The sequence below is a fragment of the Phyllostomus hastatus genome, unplaced genomic scaffold (assembly GCF_019186645.2).
Source record: "Phyllostomus hastatus isolate PE091 unplaced genomic scaffold, TTU_PhHast_1.1 phas_scaffold_501, whole genome shotgun sequence".
Taxonomy (NCBI): domain Eukaryota; kingdom Metazoa; phylum Chordata; class Mammalia; order Chiroptera; family Phyllostomidae; genus Phyllostomus; species Phyllostomus hastatus.
Window position 1 is genome coordinate 71,883,168 of NW_025334033.1, and position 26,502 is coordinate 71,909,669.

Sequence of the window (26,502 nt, forward strand, 5' to 3'; positions counted from 1 at the left end):
GTCACGCACCAGCACTGAAGCCACCAGCCCAGGCCTCCTTTCCTACGGGCAGCCTGGTCACAGCACTGGGGAAACCGGCCCCATGAGACACACCGGGGGACAGTGGGGACACTGGGACAGGTCCGGTACCAGGTCACTGGCATGGCTTGTCCCAGAGTGGCTGCAGACCTGCGTCCCCAGCCGGGCCGCTCTGGGCTGAGGCCTGCAGAGCAGGCTGGGAGGCAGAGGCCAGCAGCAGGGGGGGCTCTGAGCCCAGGCAGGGGGTCCGGGACATGTCAGCGCAGGGACCCCAGAGGTGAGCAGCTGGGTCCCTCCGCCTCGTCAGTAGCGACCCACCCACACAGGTAGCTGACCTCAGCTGGGTGGGGCCCTGCTGGGTCTCAGAAGGGCTGGCGGGGCCCTGCTGTTAGGGTTCTGAGGCCAGCACCCCAAAAACCTCACCGAACCTTGGTGACTTCCATCTCCAAGGATGGCCACACGGGGGCGTGAGCACGGGAATCTGGGGGGACACCATCCAGTCCGCGGCGCCGCCCTGCACCCTGCTGTGCCCCAGTGCCTCTGTGTGGCAGCCAGCAAGGTCCCTGCGGTGTCTGGGCACCGAGCACCTGCCGGTGGGGAAGCAGGGCGGGCACGCAGCTGCCCCGGGAGCACCCCCACCAGGGCAGCCCAGCAGGAAGGAGCCCCGGCACCAGTCCGCGGCACTCGGGACCCTCGCTGGAGGCCGGGGGCAAGCAGGACCACGTAGGCGGGCGGCCCAGTGCTTCTGGGCAGGGGCTGCTCCCCCTGGGGCGCCCTGCTGGCTGGGGGGCCCTCCCCACCTTCTCGCCCAACGCCCCCACCGGTGAGTGCAGCCCAGCAGCAGGGAAGGGCAGGGGAGGTCTGAGGAGGGGCCTGCCGAGCAGATGGCGACAGCTGGCCCTCCTCTCCCGAAGCAGGTGTGGGTTCCCCAGACACCCGGCGGGAGAGCATCCGCTGCCGGCACCGGACCCTGGAGCCCCTTGGCCCGCCACGCGCCCCTGCGGCCTCTCTCCACCAGGTGGCGCCACCCCCGAGAGCCGTCCTGGGCTCCTCATGCACCCCACCTCGGCTGCGCCCTTCCGCGTGCTCGGGGCCCCGCAGGGAGGGGACCGGAGGCCACGTTCGCGCCGGTGCCCTGGCGAGGGGACCCCTCAACGGGCCCTCCCCACCCTCCCGGCACTGCGGGCAGATGTGGAGCTCGGTGGTTCCCGGGCTCCTCTCGGAGCCCCGCCTTCCGTCCTCCGCGAACTCACTGTCCCACGCCCGCGCCCACCGGGGAGCGGGAGTGAAGTGACCGCCCAGCAGGAGGCGCGGATCTTCCGTGTGTGTGTGTGTGTGTGTGTGTGTGTGTGTGTGTCTGGCGGCCGCCAGGCACGGCCACCCATCTCCCCGCTGACCTCTCCTCTCCGCCCGCCCGGCGAGCAGCCCAGGGATTCGCCCTGTTCGGTGGAGGAGGGCTTCGTGACTTTTATATGCAAATCCACAGAAAGCCTTCCCTACCCCATTTAAACCGCAGAATAATTAACGGGGCTGGCCCAGCCCCGGCTCTCTGCCACACTGGAAGTGGGAGGGGTCGGCACCCGGCCAGGAGAGCAGCCCCAAGCACCCGAGACGGGCGCTCCACCGGGGAACGGGCAGCGGCCCTATGGCCCCCAGGGCCGGAGAGGAAACCGAGGACGTCGATGAGCTGAAAAGTGCCTCAGAAGAGCCCTTCCTGGGATCAGGGGCGTGTCGGGACCGTGAGCCCACCTGCTCACCCGTGCGTCCCTCCGCGCTGTACTCGAGTGGGTGACGGGCCGTGGCCAGTGGCGGCGAGGGGGCTCGGGGAACATGCAGCACAGCGTGCAGGTCACAGGCGCCTGTGGCCGGTGTCACCGGGCAAGACGTGGTTACACATGATGCAACGCCTGGTCAGCGGAGTCCCCAAGGGCCGGTGGCTCTGCGAGGTCACCCCGCGCTGGGAGTCTCCAGGCCCGCTGGAAGGACTCACACACGCACAGGACCCACGGGAGGTGTCCCAGAGATGCCGGAGGGAGGGACGGACGGAGTGCGGTGGCCGTTTGCAGCTTGTGAACCTCTCGGGAGGCCTCGCCTGCGCGCCGGCGGCCGTCACGCGACGAAACCTGCTTCCCGGGCCCGAGGACACGGCGCTCCAGGGAGAAGGCTCGGGCGTGGTCTGACCAGGACCAGACGCAGAGCGACCTCGTCCTTGGCGCCGCCGGTGACGCGGTCCTCACGCCCAAGAAACGCACAGGACAGAAACGGCTGGGGAAGGAGGACAACGCCGCCGCGACGTGGGGGGACGTGACCGCCGACCGGCACGGGGAAGGTGGCCGGGTCGACCAGCTGCGGGAACTAACGAGGGCGGCAAACGAGCCTCAGGGGTCAGCGGCCTGGCCCTGCGCCAGCTGCAGCTGCCCGGGACCTGCGACCCTGGCCCCAGACTCTCGGGGGCTGAGTCCGCGGACAGGACAGCGGACGGGCTTGCTCGGCGGGCACGCGGGGCAGCGGCCACGTGTGTGTGGCTCAGGACGGCACCGCCCGCAGGGGCCCGACTCGGCTTCTGGGCTGGCGTCACGCAAACCCAAGTTCCAGCAGGCTTTCCGGGATACGCGCCCACGCGGTCCTGGTCCTGAGCCCCTGGTGCGGCAGCGGGGGCCTGACGGGTGAGGGAGCAGAGACAGGGCCCCGTCCGCTCCCCCCCCCCCCCAGGAAGACAAGCTGGGAAGCCAAGGTCACTGCGAGTGGAATGACGGGCCAGTGTTGTGCCGGTGGAGGAGCCAGGCGGCCCTGCCCAGGCTGGGGGACGCGCAGGACTCGGGCGGAGGGTGGCCCCGGATCGGGGGGCACACGGTGCTGGGGGAAGCAGCTCGTGACCGAGGAGGAGGGAACCCCAGGTGGAGAGCTGGCTCAGGACGGACTGAAGGCGACACGGGAAAGACGATGAGACAGGAGCAGCCTGCGTGGGGCCGCTCGGAGGGGCAGCCCTCGGAGGGACGCAGGGCAAGCCGCCGAGCCCCCACTCCTGCCCAGATGGGGGGGCAGGCGGCGTGCAGGGCTGGGGAGGGTCTGGGGCGAGGGGGACCGTGTGCACAACCGCGGTCATGGCTGTGGTCACGTGGTCTAACCATGCTTGAGAGCAAGCCTGCGTGCTGGTGGCTGGGGTGCCCGGACAGCTCAGCCCTGCAGAGGGCAGGGGGGGTCCTCACCCCCAGATGGTCGCAGGCAGGAGCTGCAGGACCCCACCAGGGTAAGGAGTCTGCGGTCTGCTCCTTGGCGCCCAACAGGCACACAGTGTCCCCACCCCTACCTGTCTTTGCAGGAAGGCACGAACCTACTCAGGGACTGAGGGGTGGCAGGCGGCTGCTGAGAAGGAAGCAGGAGGCAGAGGCGAGCCGTGTGGGCGGGGCTGACCCAGCCGGGCACTGGGGACCGCCAGGCACCTCCGCCCACCTGCCTCACCACCCAAACCCACACGGGAACTCTCGGAGGGTGGCTGGAGGGCAGAGCCCCCGCTGCTGTCTCATGGGGTCTGCAGGGAGCTGCTGGCCCTGGGCCTGAGCGGGCAGCCTGCTGGGGCCCTTCAGCCCCCCACCCCCCTCACCCCCTCGGCCAGCTGCAAGGAATCTGCAGGGACCTTGGGGACTTCGTGGGTACCATGACAGGACAGCAGGGGCTACTCTGTGGGGCCTGGGCACGGCGGGCAGGCACAGGCCGCTGGCTGGGGCCCAGGACGCAGAGGTGGCTGCTTCCAGCCCCAGCCCCAGCCCCTGCCCAGAGACGGAGTCGCCCCCTCCCCCACCGCCCCCACCAGCCCCAGCTTCAAACAGGTCCTGAAGGGTGAGGAGAAGCAATCTTCTTCATATAAATGTTTAATTGGGAATTAATATTCATGAGGCTCCTGAAGGCCGGGGCGCGGGTTTAATAAATATTCACAAGGACGAGCCCCCCACCAAAGCCCGTGTTGATGCCTCCGCGTGGGCAGCATCCATTATTCACCTCCAGCCCAGGGAGGGGGAGGGGCGGGGCCTGCCCCGGCCGGGGCTCCTGGGGGAGGAACGGCTTCTGGGCTCCGCGAGGCTCACGGGGAACCGGCCATCTCTCCGCGCCGGACTGAGCTCTGCCCGCGCGGCTACCCACGGGCCGGTCTCCCGCGGGAGCTCCGCACGGGCTGGGGCCGGAGACTTCGCCTCCCGCAGGAGGCCCTCCCGGCCTCGGCCCTCCCGGCCTCCACCCTCCGGCTGGCCTTGCTCCCCTTGGTCCCCTGGCTGAGGAACACCGACGCGGCCTGCGACCAGCCCAGCCCCGGCTCGGCCGGGCAGTCGGGGCGCCCAGACAGGACCCAGTTTTCCAACTGGGACTCGCGCCCGCCCGCAGCCGCCCGCACGGACTTTCCACGGTGGAACTCGCACGCCCCCGCGTGGCCAGTGCTGGCACGGCGTCGCCCAGGACGCAGTCTGAGATCAGGGGGTGGTGCCCTTGGTGGTGGTGGGGCGGGGGCGACCCAGGGGCAGCCGGGCTGCACACCCGCACGACCATGACCCCGCACTGACCGCGTGACCTGAGACAGCGCCCCTGCCCGGCCATCCCTTCCCAACCCTGGGTGGGGATCCCACTCTGGTTGCCCCCCCCACCACGGTCATGCAGGAGTGGGGGTGCGGAGCCTACAAGCTCTGCCCCTCCTGATCCCCCCATCTCAGTCCACTGAGGGAGCCTCCACCCCCCCCACCTACCCCCCCAGGCAAGCCTCTGGGCTGACCCTCCTCCCCCTTACCCTGCCTCCTGTGCAGGGGTATGGGATGCGAACCCTGCCCCCCCCCCCATAGCAGCTCTCAGGAGGGCAGGGTCCCTACTCACCCGCAGTGCAGACGGGTCTGTGGGTGTCCATGGGGGTACAGACAGAGCCCCCAGCACCCCTCCCCAGCCTGGCTGGCAGGGTGGCTGGGCTCCTGTTCCCACCCTGTCCAACCACCTGCCCCCACTGCCCCTGGGCCCCCTCACACCCCAGAAGGAGAAGGAGGCAAAGGAAACAGCCCTCCAAGCGTTCTGAGCTGGTGGCCCCGGAGACCCCTACACGGCCCTGGGTCCCAGGCTGGGGCTGGAGGCCGAGGGGGCCAGCTCCCCGGGGTGCCAGAGCCAGGCCAGCTCGCTCTGGGCAGCCCTGTGTCCACCCCCCTGCCTGGCCCCACAGGGGGACACTTCCCTGGACCGTGCCACCCTCTCCTGTCCCCGGGGGTCCCACACCCACTCCCTGTGCTACCTGGGCAGCCGGAGGGCTGGGCTCTCCCTGACACCCATCTGTGCCCCAGAGAGAGGACAAGGCCCACCTGCCCCGCCTGGCCTGGCCCTGCAGACCCTCCACCCCTCCGGCAGCTCCTCAGAACCAGCTCTTCCCTGGCCTGCTGGGCCCTGCCCGGAGCAGTCTTCCCCTTCCCGTCACCCTGGTCTCCCCTGCTGCGCTGTTAGGGCTGAGGCACTTGCTCCCACGGGGCTTCCGAGGCCCCGGGTGAGGCCCGAGTGCTCTGTCCTCCCGACCGCAATCCAGACCTGAGTCTGTCTGGCGGGACCTGGGTGTTCGGGCTGCAGGTGGGCCGTCGTGGGCCACAGCACAGGCGGGCGGGGTCACGTTCAGGTCATGTCCAAAGGCCCCAAGCTGTGCACATGGTGCCCAGACAGACAATGCACCCAAAGTGTGGGCCGTTCACAGCCAAGGGCAAGGTCACGGCCCCAGGAAACAAAAGACCCCACCTGGCAGCCACACTCATGACGTGCTGGTTGTACTGCTGGCAACAAATTCTGGTCGGTCTAGTCCTTTACTGAGAGATACAAACATACATGTAACTGAGAAAAGTAACACAACGAAAGGCAGGCGCCAAGATTCCAAACAGACCATCTGGTGAGGACAAGGAGATAAGGCAGGAAACAGAGAAAGTTCAAAACGACTCCTACACTCCCGAGAACAGAGGCAGGCTGCTGTGGGGAGGGGGCAAGGAGCCCCGGAGAGTCCCCGGGGAGTCCCCGGAGATCCGGGGTGTGGCCGGCAGGGAGAGCAAGGAGCAGACAGACGTGGCCGGAACGGGAATGCGTCACGGGGTAGAGCGTCACTGAAGTCTCCCCGGGACCGAGCTGTGAAGTCAGAGGCTGTTAGCTGCGGTCATCAGTTCTTCCCTCCGTTGCCCATCTTCCACGCTAGAGCCGGGACAGTCGGCGCGCGGATCCACAGTCTCCCATGGAGTGAGGGTTTTCACAGGATGCACAGAAGACCCGAGGGACTTCTGGGCGAGATCCTCCCCCTCTCGTAAAAAGGCGCATGAGGACTTCCTTGCACCACAGTCACCTCCCTGCTTCCTTCCTTTAAACAGTGTTTGTGGACCTGAGGGCTGGCGCTCTGGCAGCCAAGTTGTGACAAAGAGGCAACAAGTCCACACACACAGAATGTCAGAGCAGAAGGAGGACCCAGCAGATTCACCTGAGCCTCTGGACTCACCCTGGGACCACCATCCTTCAGCTTCTGGGTAAATATGTGGGAGGTGTCCTCATGGTGAAATGGCGAATATCCGTGTGGCTTACACTCAGGGCTGCTTACCTGCAGCTGAACAAACCTTCCTAGAAAGGGGAAGAGAAGATGAGGAGACACAAGGTTTGGGAGCCACAGAGTAGGTGCCCTGGAAGGACATCATGGGAAGACGAGAAGAAGTGGGGAAAGATTTTAGTTATTTATTTTTAGAGAAAGAAAGAAAAACATCAATGTGTGGCTGCCTCTCAGGCGCCCCCTACTGGGGGCCTGGCCCCCAACCCAGGCATGTGCCCTGACTGGGAATTGAACCAGCGACCCTTTGGTTCCCAGCCCTCGCTCAATCCACTGAGCCACACCAGCTGGGGTGAATGGAGAAGACATTTTGAAGGGAACCGTCCCTGCAGGGTGGGCGAGTCTAGAGGTGGACAGCACGGTGACCGCAGTGAGTGACGCAGTGTCGGTTCCCGAAGTGCTCAGGGGGCGCCAGCTGCGCTAACCCGCAGCTCTGTGAGGGGCTGGGCCTGTCAGCATGCTGTATATGCGCACCTTAAACATGTGTAATTTTTATTCAAAATAAAATAAAGTTTAAAAAATTTTTATTTAAAGAAAATGAAGATAGTTTCCCTGACCTGAGCAAAGACTTGAGGTCTCGCTTGACCAGCTGAGGGACTGGTCATGGTGACCCAGGCAGGAATTTTGACCACTTTTAAGGGACACGCAGCCGTGGGCACGACACCCCATCTGCCGCCTGAGAGCTGACGGCCTGGAGCACCGCCTACCAAAGGGAAACTGGGGTCCTGGACGGCTCCGCCCGGCCCCCACTTGGGCAGGAGGGAGAAGCAACGTTGGCTGGTATTCAAAGACCCAACCCCCCTGCGCCGAGGGTGGGCGTGCAGACTGGTGCAGCCATTGTGGGGAACAGGATGGAGGGTCCTCATCAAGTTACAGACGCAACTGCCTAGTGACCCAGGGACCCCCGCTGGGAGTTTACCCGAGAAAACGTGCAACACTGTTTCAAAAGGATATAAACGCCCCTACGATCATTGCAGTGCTGTTCGCAACAGAGAAGGCATGGGCCCAGCCCCGGTGTCCGTCAGGAGAATCTCTGCACGTTCACACAGTGGGACATGACGCAGCTGCGACAAGGAAGGAGATCTCACCCTTTGCGGCAGCGCGGATGGGCCGGGGAGTATTATGCTACGTCAGCTAAGCCATTGAGAGAAACACAAGGACCATGTGACTTCACTCACGTGTGGAACCTAATGCACAAAGTAAAGTAACAGACAAAATGGAAACAGACTCACAGACACAGAGAGCAGACCCGGCTGTCAGAGGGGAGGGTGGTGGAGGGGCTGGACGAAAAAGGTAGAGGGATGAAGGAGGAGGAGGAGGAGACAGACAGACACAGCCGACAGCGTGCTGATCGTCAGAGGGGGGAGGGGGGAGGGCAAAGGGGGGACAAATGGTGGTGGGAGGGCACTTCTCTTTGGGTGGTGAGCACACGATACAACGTGCAGACGAGTCATCATAGAACTGTACGCCTGGAACCGGTGTGGTTTGGTGAACCAGTGTCACCACAATACAGTCCATTAAAACTATGCAAGACGAATAAACCAGACTCCTCGTATGCCCTCCCTGGAAGAGGAAGATCATTCCAACACCAGCAGCGTAAAAAAGTAAATTCGAGAAAGAAGACAAGATCAAAAGTGGGAAGAAAGGGGGGACACCACCTGGCCAGCGCGGTGACCGAGAGCATGGGCTTCGGCGCACACGGGCCTGGCGCCCGCCTTTCCAGGAAGGGCAAGAGGCTCTCGAGGAGGGATCCCTACAACTCGGCTGTGTGGTTCACAGGTTGGTGTGTGAGGGTGGACAAAGGTGCAACAGGTGAATCAGGAAAAAGAAGGCAGAACTGGTGGCAATATTAGTATCAGACAAAGGAGGTTTTAAGGCAAATGTATTGAATGGAATCAAAACCGCATTCCGTTTAGATAAAGGGGCGATCCGCCCTGTCGGCCCCGGAGGAGACAGTGAGCCCCGTGGCCCTCTAGCTGAGCCGCGGGGCACACACAAACCACCCGCACGCACGAACCTCCCTGCACACAAACCCCGCCCACATGCAATTGTGATTGGCTGCTGCGACTCTGAAGGATGAGGCCCGTAGTGTGCGGTGGGCATGCGGGAGAACCAGGAGAGCCAATGGCGTTCAAGCCCTGAGAACCAGGAAGCCAATGGCGTTCGAGCCCTGAGAACCAGGCGAGCTGGCAGTGTGAGCTCGAATGCAGTAGCAGATTCGGTGTCTCAGTTCAAAGGCAGCGTCCCCCTGACCCGCCGTTTTTCTGTGCTCGGGTCTTCGACTGATTGGGGAAGGCCCACCCGCAGTGTGGCGGGCAGTCGGCTGTACTCAGTCCACCAACTTACCATAGACGTTCCTGTCATGGAGAAACGTCCTCACAGACACCCGAGGGTGACGTTTACCCAAACACCCATGGCCCATTGAAGTTCACGCACGGAATTAACCATCACCCCCTGGCTGGTGTAGCTCAGTGATCGAGTGTCAGCCTGCCAACCGGGGTCGCTGGTTCGATTCCCAGTCAGGGAGCATGCCTGGGTTGCAGGCCAGGTCCCCAGCAGGGGGCGTGCAAGAGTCAACCACACACTGATGTTTCGCTTCCTCTCTTTCTCCCTCCCTTCCCCGCTCTCTATAAATAAATGGATAAAATATTTTTTAAAAGTTAACCACTACTTGGGGTCAGCCTGGGTTCTTCCCATCTCATCCGTGCACCTGTGACCTCGCTGAGCAAGGAGGAGGCAGAGCTGCTCATCACAGCGGTGGCTGACTGCTCCCACCCCCTACCCCGGCGTCAGGGCCGCTGCTGGGAAACCATGTGTGAGACTCACAGGACACGGCGCCCAGTGGCCCGTCCCAGGGGACGCCCCCAGCCCCTCGGGAGGCCTCCCCGGCGACACAGGAAGCCCGGACTGGCAGCAGTGCGCCCTGGAGAGCCCAGTCAAAAGTCCCAGCCCCCGAGGGGTTTGGGAACTGGCGGAAGAACTCCGGCTGGTTATTCACGAGACTGCAGCCCGCCCCCCCGCCCCCCCGCCCCCCGCCTTGCTCCCCGCCCCGCAACGCCCTCTGCTCCGGGGCGGGGCCAGGGGCAGCAGGTCCGGGAGTGAGAGGACCCCCGGCCCCGCCCAGGCGCCTCTGCGCTTTCCTGCTTCCGGGCCTTCACACCTTCTCCGGGGGGGGCCTACGAGGCTGCGCGATCGGCTTTGTTCCCTGAGCTCCTCCAGGGGGCAGCGCACGTAGACACGGATGCGGGGCTGGCGGACCCCGGGCACGGCTCCCGAGGCCGCGTCGCAGTCATTAACCTTCTGCTCCGGAACACACGGAGAGAAGCTGCTGGAAACCCCGGGAGGATCTGCCTGAATGACGGCCACGGCGGGAGACCGGCACGCCCCCTGCAGCCAGCGCCAGATCGAAAGGAGTGCAGGGGAGAAAGTACAAAGACGACGATCGACCCCCATGAATTAATAGGCCGGCAGGCAGGACTTCGCGTTCAACAAAGGAGGGAGGTGCGCCCTTTCAAACGCCACCAAACAAAACAGGAGTTTTGGGGGGCCCCCCAACATCTCCGTGGGTCCCTCAGAGGGGAAATAGTGGGCGCCAGTGTCCCCCAAACACACGGTACAAACCCGCTCTCACAACAGAGTGATTTAAAAAATATTTATTTATTTTCAGACAGGGGAAGGGAGGGAGAAAGAGGGAGAGAAACCTCGATGCGTGGCTGCCTCGCGCGCGCCCCCTGCCGGGGACCAGCCGCAACCCAGGCCTGTGCGCCCCGACCCGGACTGAGCCGGAGACAGTCTGCAGGCCGGCGCTCAGTCCACGGAGCCGCCCAGCCGGGGCACGACTGGGCGCGTTTCACAGCTCTTCTGGGCTTCGGCAGCGCACATCCGACCGGGCCTGCCACCCACGGGCTGGCTGCTTCTGCCTCCCCACCTGGAGGGCCACGCTGTCGTCCCCCGCACGCCGCAGGGCTCCGAAGCTTAAACAGGATCAAGTCCTTCGAACCCGAAGGGCACAGACGGTCGCACGGGGTACCACGGGCCTCACGCACCCCTCCGGCTTAAGGAGGAAGCGAAGCGTCCCATCAGGGACGCTCCTAACAAGTTCGACGATGAGGGGGCGGCAGGCCAACGCAGCCGAGGCGGCCCTCCGAGGACACCCGGCGGCCGCGAGCGGCTCCGACGGGCGGGAGGGAGGGGCGAGGCTGAGCCTGCCTTAAAGACGCGGCGCTGCGCGCAGGAAACCACCGCGGCCGCCGCCGGGCCCCGGCCCCTCCCTCCGTGGCCCCGCCCCTCCCGCCGTGGCCCCGCCCCCTCGAGTGACGTCCGACTGACGCACGGGGTGCGCGGTGCTCCGGGTTTCTGCAGGCCCACGTGTTCCTCCTAGACCCGGAGAGGGCGGAGAGGGGCCCGGCGGCAGGGCCGCTGCAGCGGGCTGTGCAGGCGCTTTTCTCCTCGCCGCCCAGCAGGCCTCCCGAGCTCACAGCCAAGCGGAAAGAGCCGCTCGCGGACGCGCGGCGCCTGCGCTGCCCCCGCCCCGCCCCTGCCCCACGCCCTCTCCACGCCTCGGCCGCCTGGTTCTCTGGCTCCGCTCCGGGTGACTGCAGACGCGGGCCCAGCCCCTGCAGCTCCTCGGCAGACCGGCCGTTAACGAGCTCCGACGTTTGTTCGCGAGGCCGCCGTCTCTTCGGGAGAGAAGGGTCACCCGGCCCCGGCAGGCAGCGAAGCTCTGACTCGCGCCGCGTGGTCCAACCCCGAAGCCACGGCGCAGAGCCCGACGCCACTCCCAGAGGACGGCCTGCTGGGCGGTGGGCTCCAGCGCACGGAAGTCCGGCAGGCGGGCACGGAGCGGGCCAGTGGCTGCCGGGGCTGGGGACGTGGTGGTCGCGAGGCGATGTTACCCAGGTGCCCCGCGGACGCGTTCTGCGTGAGCCACCCCCACGAAGGTTTACACCCCCTCCCCTGGAGCAGCCCCTCCCCGCGGGCCCCTGTCCCCACCCTCCCGCCCGGGGCACCCTGACGGGATCTTTGCCTCCGCGGGCCGGACTGACCGGTTCTACAACTCCACGCGGCAGCACTTCTACAAGACCGCAGTCTCGTGTGAAGATGTCTTTCCCTCAGGGGAACGTCTTGGAGACTCACCCGTGTTTTTGCTGCGTCAGCCTAAAAATGAAGGACGAGCATTTACTTGAGATCAGTAAGAACGTTCTGGAAGCACTGATTCAGGCAGAAGCCGAAAGGGAGTTCAAGCAGGAGGCCAAGCCAGGGGCGTCTCACGAGGAAGGCAGGGGACAATGGCACCGCAGAAGGCAGGCATGGCCGCTGGCGCGGAGAAGGTCACGCCGACAGGATGTTTACCCCGAAGAAGGTTTCTCACAGTCAGCACAGCCCGGTTCCCTTTGCAGCTTTCGCAACCGTCGTTGGAGACACACGGTGTCCCCAGGCCCTGACCCAAGGTCACCCGCCTTCAACATTCCAAAGGCTGCAGGCAGAAGGCGCCCGGGCGGCTCCCCAGGGTGGCAGGTCCAGCTCCCCTTCTAGGGGGCTTCATTTATATTGTTTTTACACGATACCAGCAGTTAATTTTCATAACAGGTGTGGGGTTTTTAAACATATCCAACAAAGCCTAAGTATTGGGGCGATGTAATACTCACCACCATCCATTTGTAAAGGAGAATTCTTTAACTGGCGTACATTTTCCTCTTTCACCCGCACTTCCCTTCTGCTTTGCCCAGAGATTCGTTCTCATGCCACAGACTTTGTGCTTGAAAGACTTCCGTTGACCACCCACCGTCTTTCCTCAATGAAAATGTGTGTGTAAACTACAATGTCACTTTTTACTCCTTACTGCAGGAGGGTCTTAATGATCTTCAAATGTTTTGCTGGATTCAGTTATTTTAAAAATTGTTAGCTTTCAGTCACAGCCACAGACTTAGATATCATTTATATAATACATTTTGATTTTTTAAAAGTTGTCAGGAAAGTACATTTTCGTTGGAAATGCGCCTCTCCGTGGAACGCGTGGGACTTTTTGCCGCTTAATTCCTGTGTCCACGTGAATATTACTAACTGTTAGAGACCCAGTGTTCAGCGTCACCCTGACTCCCACTTCGGGGGCTTTGAAGATGTCAGCACTAAGCAGCCGGGTTCACCTCAGTGAGCTCGTGGGGACGAAAGGAGTTCCGTTACCACAGCTCCAAATATCATACAGGCACGGCAGCGAAAACGGCGTGGCGCCCAGCCACCTCACCACGTGCCCAGGGCCAGCGGGCAATGCTCCTGGCGCAGGGCGCGCGGCCGATGCCCCTGCATCACCCGCTGCTGTGGAGGTCGAGGTGCTGAAGTTCATTCCCCCAGAACTGCGTGCGCCCGCCCAGCCCTGGGAGGTCTTCCTGGGCGCCGGGAGTTTGGAGACACCTCTGGCTACCTCCGCCCTGGTTAGGGTCCACCGGTCAGCGCAGACAAAGGAGCCTGATGCCGCCTTGCGCCACCAGAGGGCGCGCCTCGCCCCCAAAGGGAAAGGGGCGGGTGGCCCTGCACCTGGTCCTGGGCTCGGCCCGCGCCCTGCCCCCACCCCCTGGCTGAAGGGCCTGGCTGGAGGCTTGCCAGCCCCGTGCTCTCGCAGGTCCCCAGCCTGGGGATAAGCCGCTGGGTCTGAGAGGACAGTGGGCTGCACCCCTGCAAAGGTAGGAGGGCCCCGCTGGAATCCGGGCCTGGCGGAGCCTTTGGTTCCTCCGTGTGGGGTGGTGGACACCTGTTTCCCCAGGTGCACCTGGCAGAGCACCTGCCTCCAAGGTCCATTTGACCAGACTGGACCCCGCACGCCGGTCCTCAGCTTGGAGCTCCCCCAGCGCTGTGGGGCTCACCCCAGGGGCACCCCAGCGGCTGAGCTGATGCTGTGCACAGCGGGCCGGAGCGGGCCCTTCCTTCCGGGCGAGTTTGGGAACCGAAATAGAAGCGTTTCCACCAGAACCTCGGGACACTTAGAAAAGGCACCGCAAGGAATCGGGGCCTGACTGGGGCTCCAGGAGGTGCTCTGCGGGCGCTCTGGATGCTGCCGGGGTGGCAGGGCCCGCGCTGGCCTGAGGCCAGGGACAACGTGGGGCCCGGGAGGGGGACAGAGGGCAGCTGTCTGTCCCGAGGGAATGAGCTCCCGTCCCCACAGGGAGCAGAGCTGGGCAGGCGGGGAAGCTGTGAAGGGGCCCCACTCCTGCGACCCTGAGCCCCCGGAGGCCCGGTCCAGCCTGGAGGGGGCTTCCTGCCCCAAAGGCCTCTCCCAGCAGTTCCCAAGCCCCGGCCATCGAGTGTCCCTCAGGACAGACGCCTCCCTCCCTGCCCCCCTGCGGTGCAAGGAGCCTGCCTGGATGTGGCCCCAGCCGCTGACCTGATTCCCAGTGACCTGATTGGCAGTGAGCAGGCCCACGCCTGCCCGAGGGCCTGTCTGGGAGCATGTCGGGGCATGCAGGCCCTGGGCACTGAAGGGCAGACGCAGGGGCGGGTCCCACTTCTCTAGGGAGCCCCCACCCCCATCCTTCGTAGCAGAAGATCCCAGAAGCCCTGGGGGGAGCAGCCAGGTTCACCGAGCCCCTCGGATGAGGAGGGGTGCCCCTGGCTGGGCAGCAGAGGACCGGACCCCCCCGCTGCCACCCTTGGCCTTCTCCACCTCACCTGCAGGATGGGAAGGAGGTGGCCCAGCAGGGCGCCCGGGGAGCTTCCCGGGCTGCGGGGAGCCCAGCACCCCGTGGATGGTCTGGCAGGTGCGGTGGCCCTGGCGCTGGCTGGAGGCACTGCCTGAGAGAGACTCACAGGGTCCGGGACACGGGCGCCCACGCAGTGTTTAGGGTGACGCAAACGCACATGCTCCACCCACATTCGCCCCCCCCCCAGCCTCGCCTGTGGGAGCGAGAACTGTGGGGCTCCCGCCCTTCCTCGTGTTGTGGAAGCTGAGGGCATTGAGGGGCCATTGTGGCCCCTGCCCAGCCCCGGGCATCAGGCTCCCGCGTGGGCCCTTGCTTCTGTGCGGACAGTGACCAGGGCTGCCTGCCTCCACTCTGGGAGCTGCCTGCAGAGGGGTCCTCCCCCCTGGATGGGGCCCAAAGGTCAGGGACTCGGGGTCTCTTGGGGTGGCTTTGGGTGACTTGGGACCCAGGAGGAAGAGGGGGTGGCTGGAAGCTCTTCACCTGCTGAGAAAGGTTTGTGTTGTGTTACATCGCACCTGCTGGGCTGTGTCAACATTGTGCTGTGCTGTGCTGAGCTGTGCTGTGTTGTCGCGGCGGGTTGACAGGAGCTAAGCGGACCTCGCTGATTGCCCTCCCACGCTGCAGAGCTCTGGGGTGTCTCCGCACCAGTGTGGGGGTGCCATCTGCCCACACGGCCACCTGCACCCGCTGGCCGGGCGTTTTCCAGATTGCCCCTCGGTAGTGTAAGGCCCCAGGGCCCCCGGAGCCCCCACAGAGAGACCCGCACTTGGGCGGCTGCAGCCCAGCGTGCCCTGCAGCGGAGACCCTCGCCGTCCAGGGTCGGAAGCAGGGGAGGCGTCCCTGGACCTTGGAACGGGCACACCCGGCCGGGCTTTCCAGGCTGCAGGCTTCGCCGGAAAGACTCCGGATGCGGGAGAAGGGTGACCCGGGCGGCAACAGGCAGGCAGACAGGCTCAGCGCCCAGCCGCCTGCGACCACAGGGCTGTCTCGGGGGACGGCTGTCTCGGGGGACGGCTGTCTCGGGGGACCGCTGTCTCGGGGGGCCGCTGTCTCGGGGGGCCGCTGTCTCGGGGGACCGCTGTCTCGGGGGGCCGCTCAGGTGGCGGATCCGCAGACGTTCCCATGCCTCTCGTCTTGGGCCTCCCGCCCCGCCCCCAGCTCCGGGGCCTGCTGGTGTGCCGAATTATGGAGTTGTCGTGGAAATAAAGGCCACAGGCCCCAAAACGAAGGGAAATGGGGAGGCCACTGCCCTGGGCTGCCCAACCGAACGGGAGTCTGGGGGGGGGGGGGGGCGGGGCCACCCAGGCACAGTCCCGCCTCCCTCCGCGGGAGACCCCCTTCTCCCGGGTGCGGAGTTCGGCACCGGGAGCCTGGCAGGGAGGGCACCGATGCTCCGGGCAGAGCGAGCCGGGCCCCACCAGAGCACACGAGTGGGGAGGTTAATCAACAGAACTCCAGGGGGACCTCACGCCCCACCACGCACCGTCAATCACCCCGAACGGCTGTCTCCACTCTGTTTCTCCAGAGGGAGGAGGGTCTTCTCCTCGCCCGGCAACCACTCAGCCAATGAGAGGCAGTTGCAGCTCAGCCAATGAGGCGCCTCGACACTTCCAGCTCCCGGTTTCCTCCAATGGGCTCTCGGTTCACAACAGCCCTCGGCACCCGTCTTTGCTCTATAAAAGTACGCTCCTCGCCTTTGTTCTTCTTGGGCCTTGCGCGCCCTGCACCATCGGGTCTGTGTGCCCTGTTACGTTTCTTTGTTGCTCCGGAACAACCCATTTTGCTGGAGAAATACCGAGCTCTCTATTTGCTTAAGATCAGCAGGAGGAAATGCGGGCCATGAACCCCGCGGGCCTGGGTACTTGGAAGGACGCACTGAGCGGCCCAGAGACCCAGGAGAGCAGCTGCGGGCGGGGTGGGGCGGGCGGAGACCCCAGGGCCCAGCCTGAGCCCCAGCGCGGCTGCCGGGCCGTGACTCTGCGACGCGGGCCGGGGACGGAAGGCTGTGGGCAAGGGAAGAGCAAGGCTTAGGGGTCAGCTAGGAAAGCGGGGAGGGATCCTCAGCCGTCCTCTTCGGAGCCCAGCCCCAGCGGACGAAGGCAGCCCGCGTCCTTCTGGTAGGGGACTTAAGAGTTGGAAAGTTTCAGTTTAAGTCACAGCTGATAAGCTTAGTAATCGATGCCTGTAAAAGCTTTTGTGCCAGGAACTGAAGGTCCGACCCGCCCTGACTCCAGGAGGCCGTAAGCACTTCCACCTTTGTTCCTGCGGAGGACTGTGCGCCGAGACGGTGTCTGAGCCCTTGCGCTCCAGGGCAAGCTGACCACGCCCCAGGGCGAGAATGCTGGGGTCGGCTTGGGTTTTTGGGGTTTTTTTTTAAATCCAATTAACTCCTCCCTGAATTTCAAAACCCCTCACGCACTCTGTTTGCTCCCTGCAATAAAAACCTGGGCCTGGAGAGAAGAGACCAGATGGTCTGTTAGGGAGCGAACCCGCCATCCTCTCAGATCGCCGGCCACCTGAACGAAGCGCCCGCAGAGATTCAGTCCCCGTCTCTGCTTACTGGGCTTGGTAGTGACAGGCGGCCCGAACCCTGGTGTCTTTTCCGGTTTCACTTCCCCCTGCAAAGGCGAGGGTCGGCCAGGTGAGGGGATGTCCAGCGACCAGGCCCCAGACCCCAAAGCACTGCCAACAGGGGAATGTGGCCTGGCTCTGGGCCTGGGCCCCCTGTGGCCGGCTGCCCGTGGCTGCTTCCTGACCACCCAGAGGTGTGCGAAGCTCCTCAGATCTGAAATCCGCCGTCTCCTCACGAGGCCCAACTGCTCTCGGCGGGCCCCGGATTTCAGAGCCACGGTCTGGGCACTGGGGATGCTGGGGCTCGGCGGGGCGGGGGGGGGGGGGAGTTGTCAGCGGGCTCGGCATTCCTGAGCCTCAGACAACAGAGAGAGAGACTCAGAATAACTCGTCTGTCCACACGCTGAAGGGCTCCCCACCCCACCACCCACGAGAAACCCAGTTTGCCTTCTTCTTGAGTTCCCCTGGACAAGTCCGGGAAGGCTCTGAGACACGGTACCTCCCGTGACAGCAGCGGACGGCGGAAGGAGGACGCGGGGGAGGCCAGTCTGTTAACCACGGCTGGGGGCAGGGAGACGACCAAGACGGACGCCATTCCTGGGCGTGTGTTGGAACTTCATTGACACAATAAGCTGGAGAGGAGGGCCGGCCACCAGACCACCGCACCCTGCTTGCATGGTCCTGGGGCCCACAGCCAGGCCTAACCCCGAAGGGCCAGCGCTCCTTCGGGGGGCTCGCCCGCACCTTCTCCGGCCCTTTCCCTGCAGCCCGGTGAAGTGCTCTCAGATCAACGCACGTCTCCCTCCCCAGTGCTGTTCGCACAGAAGAGCCTGCCCGCTCCGGGACGGGACACGTCCGTCCCCTCCACCCAGCCCTGCCTCCGGAGGTCCAGGCTTGATGCCCCAGCACCTGGTCCTTCTCTGACTGGCATGGGCCTCCGTACACGCTCTCTTTCAGGAAAGCTTTCCGTCGTTAACGTTTGTAACCACCTCAGTATTTCTCGTCTGTAAATGCGCCGGTTCTCCGGTTTCCTCGGACCCGTCGCCGCATCTACCTGAGTGAGCTCTTCGGCAAGTGCTGGGGTTTTTAAAGCGTTATCGAGGATAGTTGATATTAAAAAAAACCTGTGCAGGTATAATATAAACCCCTTGATGAGTTTTGAACAAGTGCTCATTGTCATATCCATGTGACTCATAACTTTACCCCTCTTTGAAAACTGTCATTAACGTATTTCATATAACTAGTCACTTGCTGTATTTATTTAATGCCGCATACAAAACAGCCTCGAAAATGAAGCCCTTTTGAAAAGTCACCAGACCATCTGATTTTCTTCCCCGGACAGACAACTTGGGCATTTGCCTGGCTTCCCATGGGATCTGGTTTCTTTAATATACATTAAGTTTACAAAAATATGTCTCAAGACTGGTCAGTCTGGGTCAGTTTCCCTGAGTATGGGATGTGTCTTTTCAATATATACATTTCAGCCCAGGCTGGTGTGGCTCAGTGGGTTGAGTGCCCGACAGCAAACTGAAGGGTTGTTGGTTGGATTCCCAGTCAGGGCACATGCCTGCCTTGCGGGCCAGGTCCCCAGTAGGGGGCGCAAGAGAGGAAACCACACACTGACGTTTCTCTCCCTCTCTTCCGCTCTTCCGTCCCCCTCTCTAAAAATAAAAAATAAAGTCTTAAAAATACATATGTATACATTTCAAATCTCTGTATGCCAGGTGAGTTGTCTTGGATTTCATTTTTTAGTGCTTTCTTGTTTGTTTCTTCCAGGAAATCCAATTATACATATGTTGGCTCTTTCTTTTTTTTTTTAAACACCTTGACTGAGATTTAATTTATGCATGAGACATAATGTAACGGGGTGCAGCCAAGAGGGGGCCCCAAGTAGGGATTTGTAACGGGGTCCAGAAGAGCTTGGAGATGATGGGCCCCACTCCACAGGGCCACACCTGCCTGGAGTGCTGGCAGCTGTGGCCAATTGTGGGAGGAGCCGGAAATGGGGCTGCAGAGGAGGATTGGCGCTGGGATTTACATGGAGGTGCGGCAGCCATCGGGCGTCTCTTTTTGGGACCACGCGTCTGTTCAGACCACACGGCTTTGGTGTCTGGGCTGGGGTCACATGTGCTCTTGGGTGAGAGTCCGGACCACGAGGCTTTGGAAGTGCTCCCTTTTGCCACGTGGAGGGTGCCGGGGGGACTGTGTGTATTGGTGGGGAACTTTGTATTATTTTGAATAAATAATAAATTCCTTTTCACTGATCTCTGGTATTAAGAGATGTCTTTCCTCAGGCGGTGGGCAAAACGAACCCCGTAGGTGGGGAGGAACCCCTGGAGGAAAAGGGGGATCTATTATATCATTCAGCACCCCCAGGTCTGTAACAATAATCATAAAACTCACCCATTTCAAATACACAGGTCGACATTTTTTAGTCCATTTAGAAAGCTGCACGACCAAGCTACCGCCCTGATCTGATCTAAAAACGTGTGTCGCCCCAAAAAGGAACCTCTCCTTTCCCAACAGGCCTGGCCCCGGCAGCCGCTACCCTGCTTTCTGTCCCCAGGGGTCCCTCCACTCTGGGCGTCCTGCATCAGTGGGGTGGAAGGTGCAGCCTTCTGTGTCCTGTTTCTCGGTCTGTTCCTGATGTGGCCATGTCAATGCTTCCTTCCTCTTCACAGCCGAGTGCGACTCCACCAAGCGAGTGCGCGGCGCTTGGCCTGCCAGCCGGCGGACACCTGGGCCGCTTCCTCGTTCTGGCTGTGGTGGACGGCCAGGCACGGGGCCCCAGTGTGGACGCTGTTCCCACGCGCTTTGGCATGAACCTAGGGGTGCAACCCCCCTCAGCGGGAACCTCCGTTAACTTTGGGAACCGGCAGGCTGTTTGCCACCCGGCCGCAGCGTCCCCACCAGCGTGTGCGAGGGTCCCGCCTTCTCCACGCCTCCGGGTGCTGCCAGCACCGGCCTTCACCAGCCCCCCACCAGGGCGGGGGCAGGGGCGGGGGCGAGGGGGGGCGTCCCGGCGCAGCTTTGCCCTGCAGTCTCCTTGAGCTTAGCGGCTGTGCCTGTGAAGACCTTTGCCTGTTTTTCACGTTTGCCCTGAAATTTTTTTTCACTGGGTTCATCATTTCTCTCCATCTTTCTCAAAACATTTTCTTTTGTGTTTATAACACTCTTGGGTTCTCTCTGCTTTAGTCTTTTTTAGTAAGATTTTATTTATTTTTAGAGAGAGGGGAAAGGAGCTAGAAAGAGAGGGAGGGAAACACCAATGTGTGGTTGCCTCTTGTGCGCCCCCTACTGGGGACCTGGCCCGCAACCCAGGCCCGTGCCCTGACTGGGAATCGAACCTGCTACTCCTTGCATCACAGGCTGGCACGCTCAATCCACTGAGCCACAGCAGCCAGGGCTCTGATTTAATCTTAAATTCTGAAATAATGTTTATTTTATTTGGAATTCTATGTTCCGTCACTTCCTGAGTTTTTCTGATTCAGGTTTATTTATGTTTTTCTCAGGATCTTACTGTCTTAAAGCTTGTTTTGGAGGATTAGGTTGTATTTTCATCTGCATGACATCGACCCTCCAAGACGGCTCATCAGTCCCGGGCTCCCACTGACCCCACTCCGGAGTAGTCCCCACCCCTTTAAAACCAGGAGGACGGGTGTGACCCGCAGCGCAGTGACATTGTCCGCCTCTGAGGCCTGATCATAAAGGTCCTGGAGCCTGCCCTGGGTTTCTGAGGCGCCGCCCCTGGGGGCAACCCGGCAGCTCCTGGAGGAGCCCCCACAGGGAGGGCCCAGCCTGCCCCACCCCCTGCCCAGTCCGTCCCTTGGAGGCAGAGCCTGGAGCCCCAACCGAGCCGACCAATGGCGGGGGCCCAGCAGACCTCCCAGGCGGGGCTCCGACCCACCAGCCCGCGGAGACCACACTGTCAGTGATCGGTGGGCCGGAGGCTGTGTCAAACCAGTAGTGTGGGTGCGGGACCCACAAGCCCCGGGCAGGTGGGTTGGTGGGAGTGTCCCGCTGTGCAGGACACCCTGCTGCTCCTGGCCGGCACCCCCCACCCCCCACCCCACCCCCCGCCACTTCTCCGGGCGCATTCCCACACAGCACTGGCCACAGGACATGTCTGTTGCTTGTTTTCCCTAAAAGCCATTTCCTGTGCTTGGTGGGGGGCGGGAGGGGGTGTCTCCACCGCTTCTGCAGTTCACGCTGCCGAGGGCGGTGCTCCCCGGTCCCGCTGCTCCGTCCGGGCCAGTTTCTCCCACGACCCTGTCCTCCCAGGTTGGGTCTGTCTGGCGCTGGCCTCTCCGGAGCCTCGGCTGGCTGGCCGGCCCCGGGAGCTCCGGGCTCTCCTGGCCACGCGAGGACCCTGCCTGCGGGGACGGTCTCGCTGCCTCTGTCGGGGTGCTCAGCCCCGCCACACGCCCCAGCTGCTTCCCCGCCCCGACCGAGGTCACAGGGCCTGCAGGCGGCCGGGGTGTCCCACCCCCCCACCAGCAGGGGGCCCAGCGGACACGCGAGTTACTGCCGGGGGTGGCGGGGCAGTTGGGCTTTGCCATCCTGGTGGCTCGCGTGTTTGTGGGGAGGTAGGGGAGCCTCCGCCCTGTGCCACCCCTGCCACAGCCTCCCCAAACCCAGGCTGTCACCGAGTTTCAGTGGCTCGGAGCACAGATCACCTTGTGCCTGGACCTGGGGGCCAGGGATTCAGCTGCCTGGTGGCGGGCTGCTGTGTTGGCAACATCAGGGGGAAGCCCACTGACAGACCAGGCGACGCTGACACTGCGTGTGTGGGGAGTCGACAGAAGCTAGCCTCCCCACCCGGTCCCGGGGTGTGGCCGAATGGGGACGTTCCTGAACCCTTCTGGGCCCTGGACACCCGGGCCGCCCGGGCCGGCTGCTCAGGAAGCGGCTTCTGGCTGCGTCAAATAAAACAGCGAGTCACGGAGGAGACGGGTCACACCGACAACACGCACTTCCCCGAGAAACAAGGCTGGTTTGCTGTGATAAGCGAGCTCCCCGGTCCGTGGGTTCATGAGCACCCAGCAGCAGGGCGAGGGGCCCCAGGGTGGTGGGGGAGGGGCCATTCGAGGGGTTTCCTGCTGTGGTCCCCTCGGGCCTGGGCCGGGCCCTCACAGTCGGGGGCACCGCAGTTAGGGAGCGGCGAGTGAGGGTAAGGATGTGGCTTTTCCAAGCTCACAGATGCCCCGAATTCTGCGCCCAGCCGGTCCCAGCTGGGCAGCCAGGTGGGGTTCACACGAGGGTGACCAGGTGTCCCCGGGGACCTCTGTGGGGCCGGGGACATGTCTGCCCCTTGGCTCCTCACCCCCGAGTGGTGAGTGGCAAGTGGACCGGTCACACACCTCCGGTCCCAAGCGTTTCTCTCCCGAGTCCCCCGCGGTCCTGCCCCCTCCCTGCGGCAGAGCCGCCGGCACAGCCTGGCTCTTATGCCTTCGTGGGAACCCCCTCTCTTCTTGGGAGCTTTTAGAGTTCTCTCTCTGTAACATTTGAGAACAAAAATACATCTGGCTGTCCTTGCTTCTTCCACTGGCGGCTTCTGAGGCCCGTGAGCTCCGCCGACGTCAGTTCTGGCGACGAGAAAACAGTGCTGAGGCGGCGTGGGAGGGAGAGAGGAGAGGGGAAGCCAGCGGAGACTGGTCAGGATCCCGGGGTGGCTCGGGACTCTGAACCAACTTCCCCATGACTGTGAGTGACTGTGACCTCGGTCACCTAAAGACAGTGACAGCCAGGAGCCTACTACCCTGGGGCCCCGGAGGCAGTAGAAGTTAAATTCGGTCAGAGGGTAGCCCAGCTCCGCTAGGGCTCTTGGCCTACGAGAAGAGGAAGGGACACCAGAGTGTCGCCACCCCCGCCCCAGCCACAGCATGACAGCACAGAAAGGGGCGAGGGCATCTGCAGCCCAGGGGGGTCCTCACCGGACCCTCCCCAGCGGGCACCTCCATCTCCAACTCCCAGCCTCCAAACTCGGAGAAGCAAGGGTCTGTTGTTTAAGCCTACAGCCTCCGCTACGTTGTTACACAGCCTCACAGCCTCCGCTACGTTGTTTCACAGCCTCTGCTACATTGTTACACAGCCTCACAGCCTCCGCTACGTTGTTTCACAGCCTCTGCTACATTGTTACACAGCCTCACAGCCTCCGCTACGTTGTTTCACAGCCTCACAGCCTCTGCTACATTGTTACACAGCCTCACAGCCCCCTGCTACATTGTTACACGGCCTCACAGCCTCTGCTACATTGTTACATGACCTCACAGCCCCTGCTACATTGTTACACAGCCCCAGCTGACCCAGGCCACAGCCCTGAAGCCAGACAAGGGCCCTGCATCCCTAGGTGCTGCCTCTGACCCCGGACTGAGCTCCTCCCCTGGCCCTTCTCCCCGCCCCCTCCCCAGACCCTCCCCGAGCCCTCCCCAAGGGCCCGCCCTGGGCTGCTGCTGCCCCGAGGCTGGTTGGAGGTGCCACCCCACGGCAATGGAGGCCCCAGCTGGGTCCTGAGAGCTGCAGACACTCAGCCAGAAGCTTGGAAAGAAAAGCCTTGTGTCCTGGTACCCCCTGCCCCCGCCAGGGAATGCAGCCCATTCTCCCTCCCACCCCCACCGCAGAGCAGATGACATCCCGGGTACAAAGGCCTTTTGTCCGTCTGGCCAGGTGACCTCTAGTTGACATGGGAGCTGGAGAAACACAGCCTCAGCAGCAGGACAGCCACAGCAGCTCCCTTGCCCCGCCCCCCCCCCCCCGCGGAGCCCCCCACTCTCCCCCAGGCTCAGTGGGAGGGCGCTCGGAGAAGGGAGAGGGCCTGCTGTGCCAACGCCCCCCCGGCTGCAGGGCCCCGTGGTGAGAATGACCTTGACACCCCCTTCCCCTGAGAACCCAGGCTGCACACAGTGCTCCCTGATCCTTAGTTACCCACAATGCACTGTAGACCCAGACGGGTCCCAGGGAGCCTTCTGGTGTGGTGGGAATGCCCCGTGTCCTGTTCAGGGTGTGTGCGGGTGGATGGATGGATGGTGGGTGGATGGTGGGTGGATGGTGAATGGATGGATGGTGGGTGGATGGATGGATGGATGGTGGGTGGATGGTGGGTGGATGGTGAATGGATGGATGGTGGGTGGATGGATGGATGGTGGGTGGATGGATGGATGGTGGATGGATGGGTGGGTGGATGGATGGTGGGTGGGTGGATGGTGGATGGATGGTGGATGGATGGGTGGGTGGATGGATGGTGGGTGGGTGGGTGGTTGATGGATCAGTGATGGGTGGTGGATGACTAGGTGGATGGATGTTGGGTTCTGTAAAGATTTTCACACTAAGTGGCCTTAAGTGCCCCACGACAGAGCCCGCGTGGGGGCAGAGGGGGTGCCGGCTCTGGGGAAGACCCGGCTCTGGCCCCGCCTCCACCTCTGTGTGGTCTGTGTCTGTCGAGAGGAGCACTCCGTGGTGCCCCAGACGAGCGGCCGCCCCAGGCGCTGGGCCTGGGCTCTGGGCCCCTGAGCCGGGAAGGGGGCGAGAGGACTCGGCCACAGGACCCCACTCCCTGGGGAGTCTCTGCCTTCCCAGGAAGGGGGCCTCTGTCCCCAGCTCCGGGGAGCCGCTCCCCAGACAAGCGGCCACCCCCGGGGCTGAGCCCCAGCTTGCCGGCGGTGCCTCCCTGCAGAGGCCTCCGAGGACACGCCTGTGCTGCCTGGGAGCCGGGAGCCACGGGGACCACGCCTCACCTGCCAGGCCCACCTCCACCTGCAGGGAAGGGGCTACGGACACCCAGCCAGCAGCCCCCGTGCCCCCGCTCACGGAGAACTGCCCGCCTCCCCGAACCAAGGCTTCCCCTCCCCGCGCCTCGCCCTCCCGGCCTTCCTGCCTCAGGGACGGGTGGTCAGAGCTGGGGGCACCCGACTGTCCACGGGCGTCCGTCTGTCCCCAGGACTCCCCCGGGGGTGGGGCTTCTCATCATCAAGGTCATCGTCCTCCGAGGGCCCAAGGCCCCCCACGTGGGGGCGGAGCCAGGCCGGCTGGCCCAGGCCCTCGCCCCTCGGGTGCCGTCAGTTCCCCTTTCCCTCCCGCCGCCCCCACGTCTGACGGTGTCTGACTGCGGCAGCCACACGGCTCCGTCCTGCCCTGGACGAGATCCACGCCCAGGCCCCCGGCTTCCCCTCACCAGGGCGGCACCTGGCCCTGCAGGCGCCCCCACCGCCCGCCTCCTGCTGACCGTGACCCACAGCGGGGGCAGCTCGGGGTCGCCCTGCTAGTCCCGCTGTGGACCGGACGCCCAGGGGAGCACATGACACACCCAGGAAGGGCACCCCCTCGTGTGTGTGCTCGAGGGGGTGCCAGCAAGGCCCGAGCTCTGCTCAGCCGTCAGCGCCCGGGAGCGCCTCCGCGGGGCAGAAGGGCCTGGCCCCAAGACACGCCCAGCCTCCCTCGGGCGGGATGCGCGGCCGGAGCCGCAGGGAGAGGCCTGACCAAGGGGAGACCGGGCTCCGGCCCCGGCCGCCCCTCCGCACAGCTCACGGCGGGGGACCTGCCACAGTCCCCGGGGGGCGGGGCAGGCAGTGCAGCCTCGGGCGGCCCCAGCCAGAGAGAGCGCCCTGCGCCCACCTGCCCACGGAGGGGGAGGGTCCGGAGCGCTAGCCAGACCCCCGAAGGGCGACCCTGCAGTGCCGCGGCCCACAGCCGCCCAGGGTGCCGGCTCGCAGGGGCCTGGGAACGGGAGGCTCCGGCTGCTCACAGGGCCTCTGCGCCAAGGCTCCCCGGGCCCCGGGGGACAGGGGACATGGGGCCACTGCCACACAGGACGGGGGGCGGGGGCTTGGTCGTGGGCTCGGGGCAGCACTGCAGGTGCGGGGCCCCTGAACCGGGCAGAGGGTCCCCAGAAGCCTCGAAGAGGAGCCCTGGCTTTGCCGCACAGAGTGTGGACACCCCCCATTGACGTGTGGGGCCCCTCCAAGGGAAGACACCCCACTCCCAACCCAGTCGGCCCCGGGGGGGGCCCCGCCCCCTGCCGCCCTGCCCTCCCCCATCTCCTCCTCCCCCTCCCCCCCTTCCCAAGGAGACAGACGCTGGGAACAGCCTCCCTCGCTTTTCCGGAGGGTGACTCAGCCTGCAGCTGCCTCCGCAGCCCCGCATAGCAGGCTGCGGCGTGCCCTCCCCTCCCAGCGGGGGCTCGGGGGCTCTGACACCCAGGGCCCGACACCCCCCTCAAGGAACGCCGGGCCGGCCAGACCTCGTCATGGGCCCCGCACCGCCGCCCGTCCCCCAGCCTGGGCTGGCCCCTCGGCGGCCCCAGCTGCACACCCCTCCCCCGAGACCCCTCAGAGGAGGCCCTCACTTCCTGCCCGCCCGCCGCTGGCACCGGCGCCCACAGCAGAAGCAGGGAGGCCGGGTGTGCAGGGTGACCTCAGGGGTCAGGGAGACGGGCAGTGCAGGGCCGTGGGCCTTGTGCCTGGATCTCCCGGGCCCTGTGCTGAGCCCCGGTTCTCAGGGGCGCTGCCCTGCCCCAGGGGAGGGCTGAGTGTGGGGGTGGGGACACCTGGGGGGGAGCCCCGAGGGAGGGGAAGTTTCCAGAAGCAGACAGCCCCGCCGCGGCGGGAACCAGGCAGACCGGCCTCCTCCCAGGAG

The 26,502-nt window shown here is 64.1% G+C and overlaps 1 protein-coding gene across 1 annotated transcript; it reads right to left on the reverse strand.

Annotated features, from left to right (window-relative positions):
• Window positions 1–10,283: 10,283 nt before the first annotated feature.
• LOC123807930 (5E5 antigen-like) lies at window positions 10,284–17,467 on the reverse strand. Its single transcript, XM_045821974.1, has 7 exons — window positions 17,372–17,467; window positions 16,862–16,919; window positions 14,270–14,392; window positions 13,986–14,158; window positions 12,852–12,922; window positions 11,744–11,818; window positions 10,284–11,470 (listed from the first exon to the last, which is right to left on the reverse strand). Exons 1-7 carry the CDS (start codon window positions 17,465–17,467, stop codon window positions 10,699–10,701), a joined length of 1,368 nt encoding a protein of 455 aa, XP_045677930.1. The 3' UTR covers window positions 10,284–10,698.
• Window positions 17,468–26,502: the final 9,035 nt, after the last annotated feature.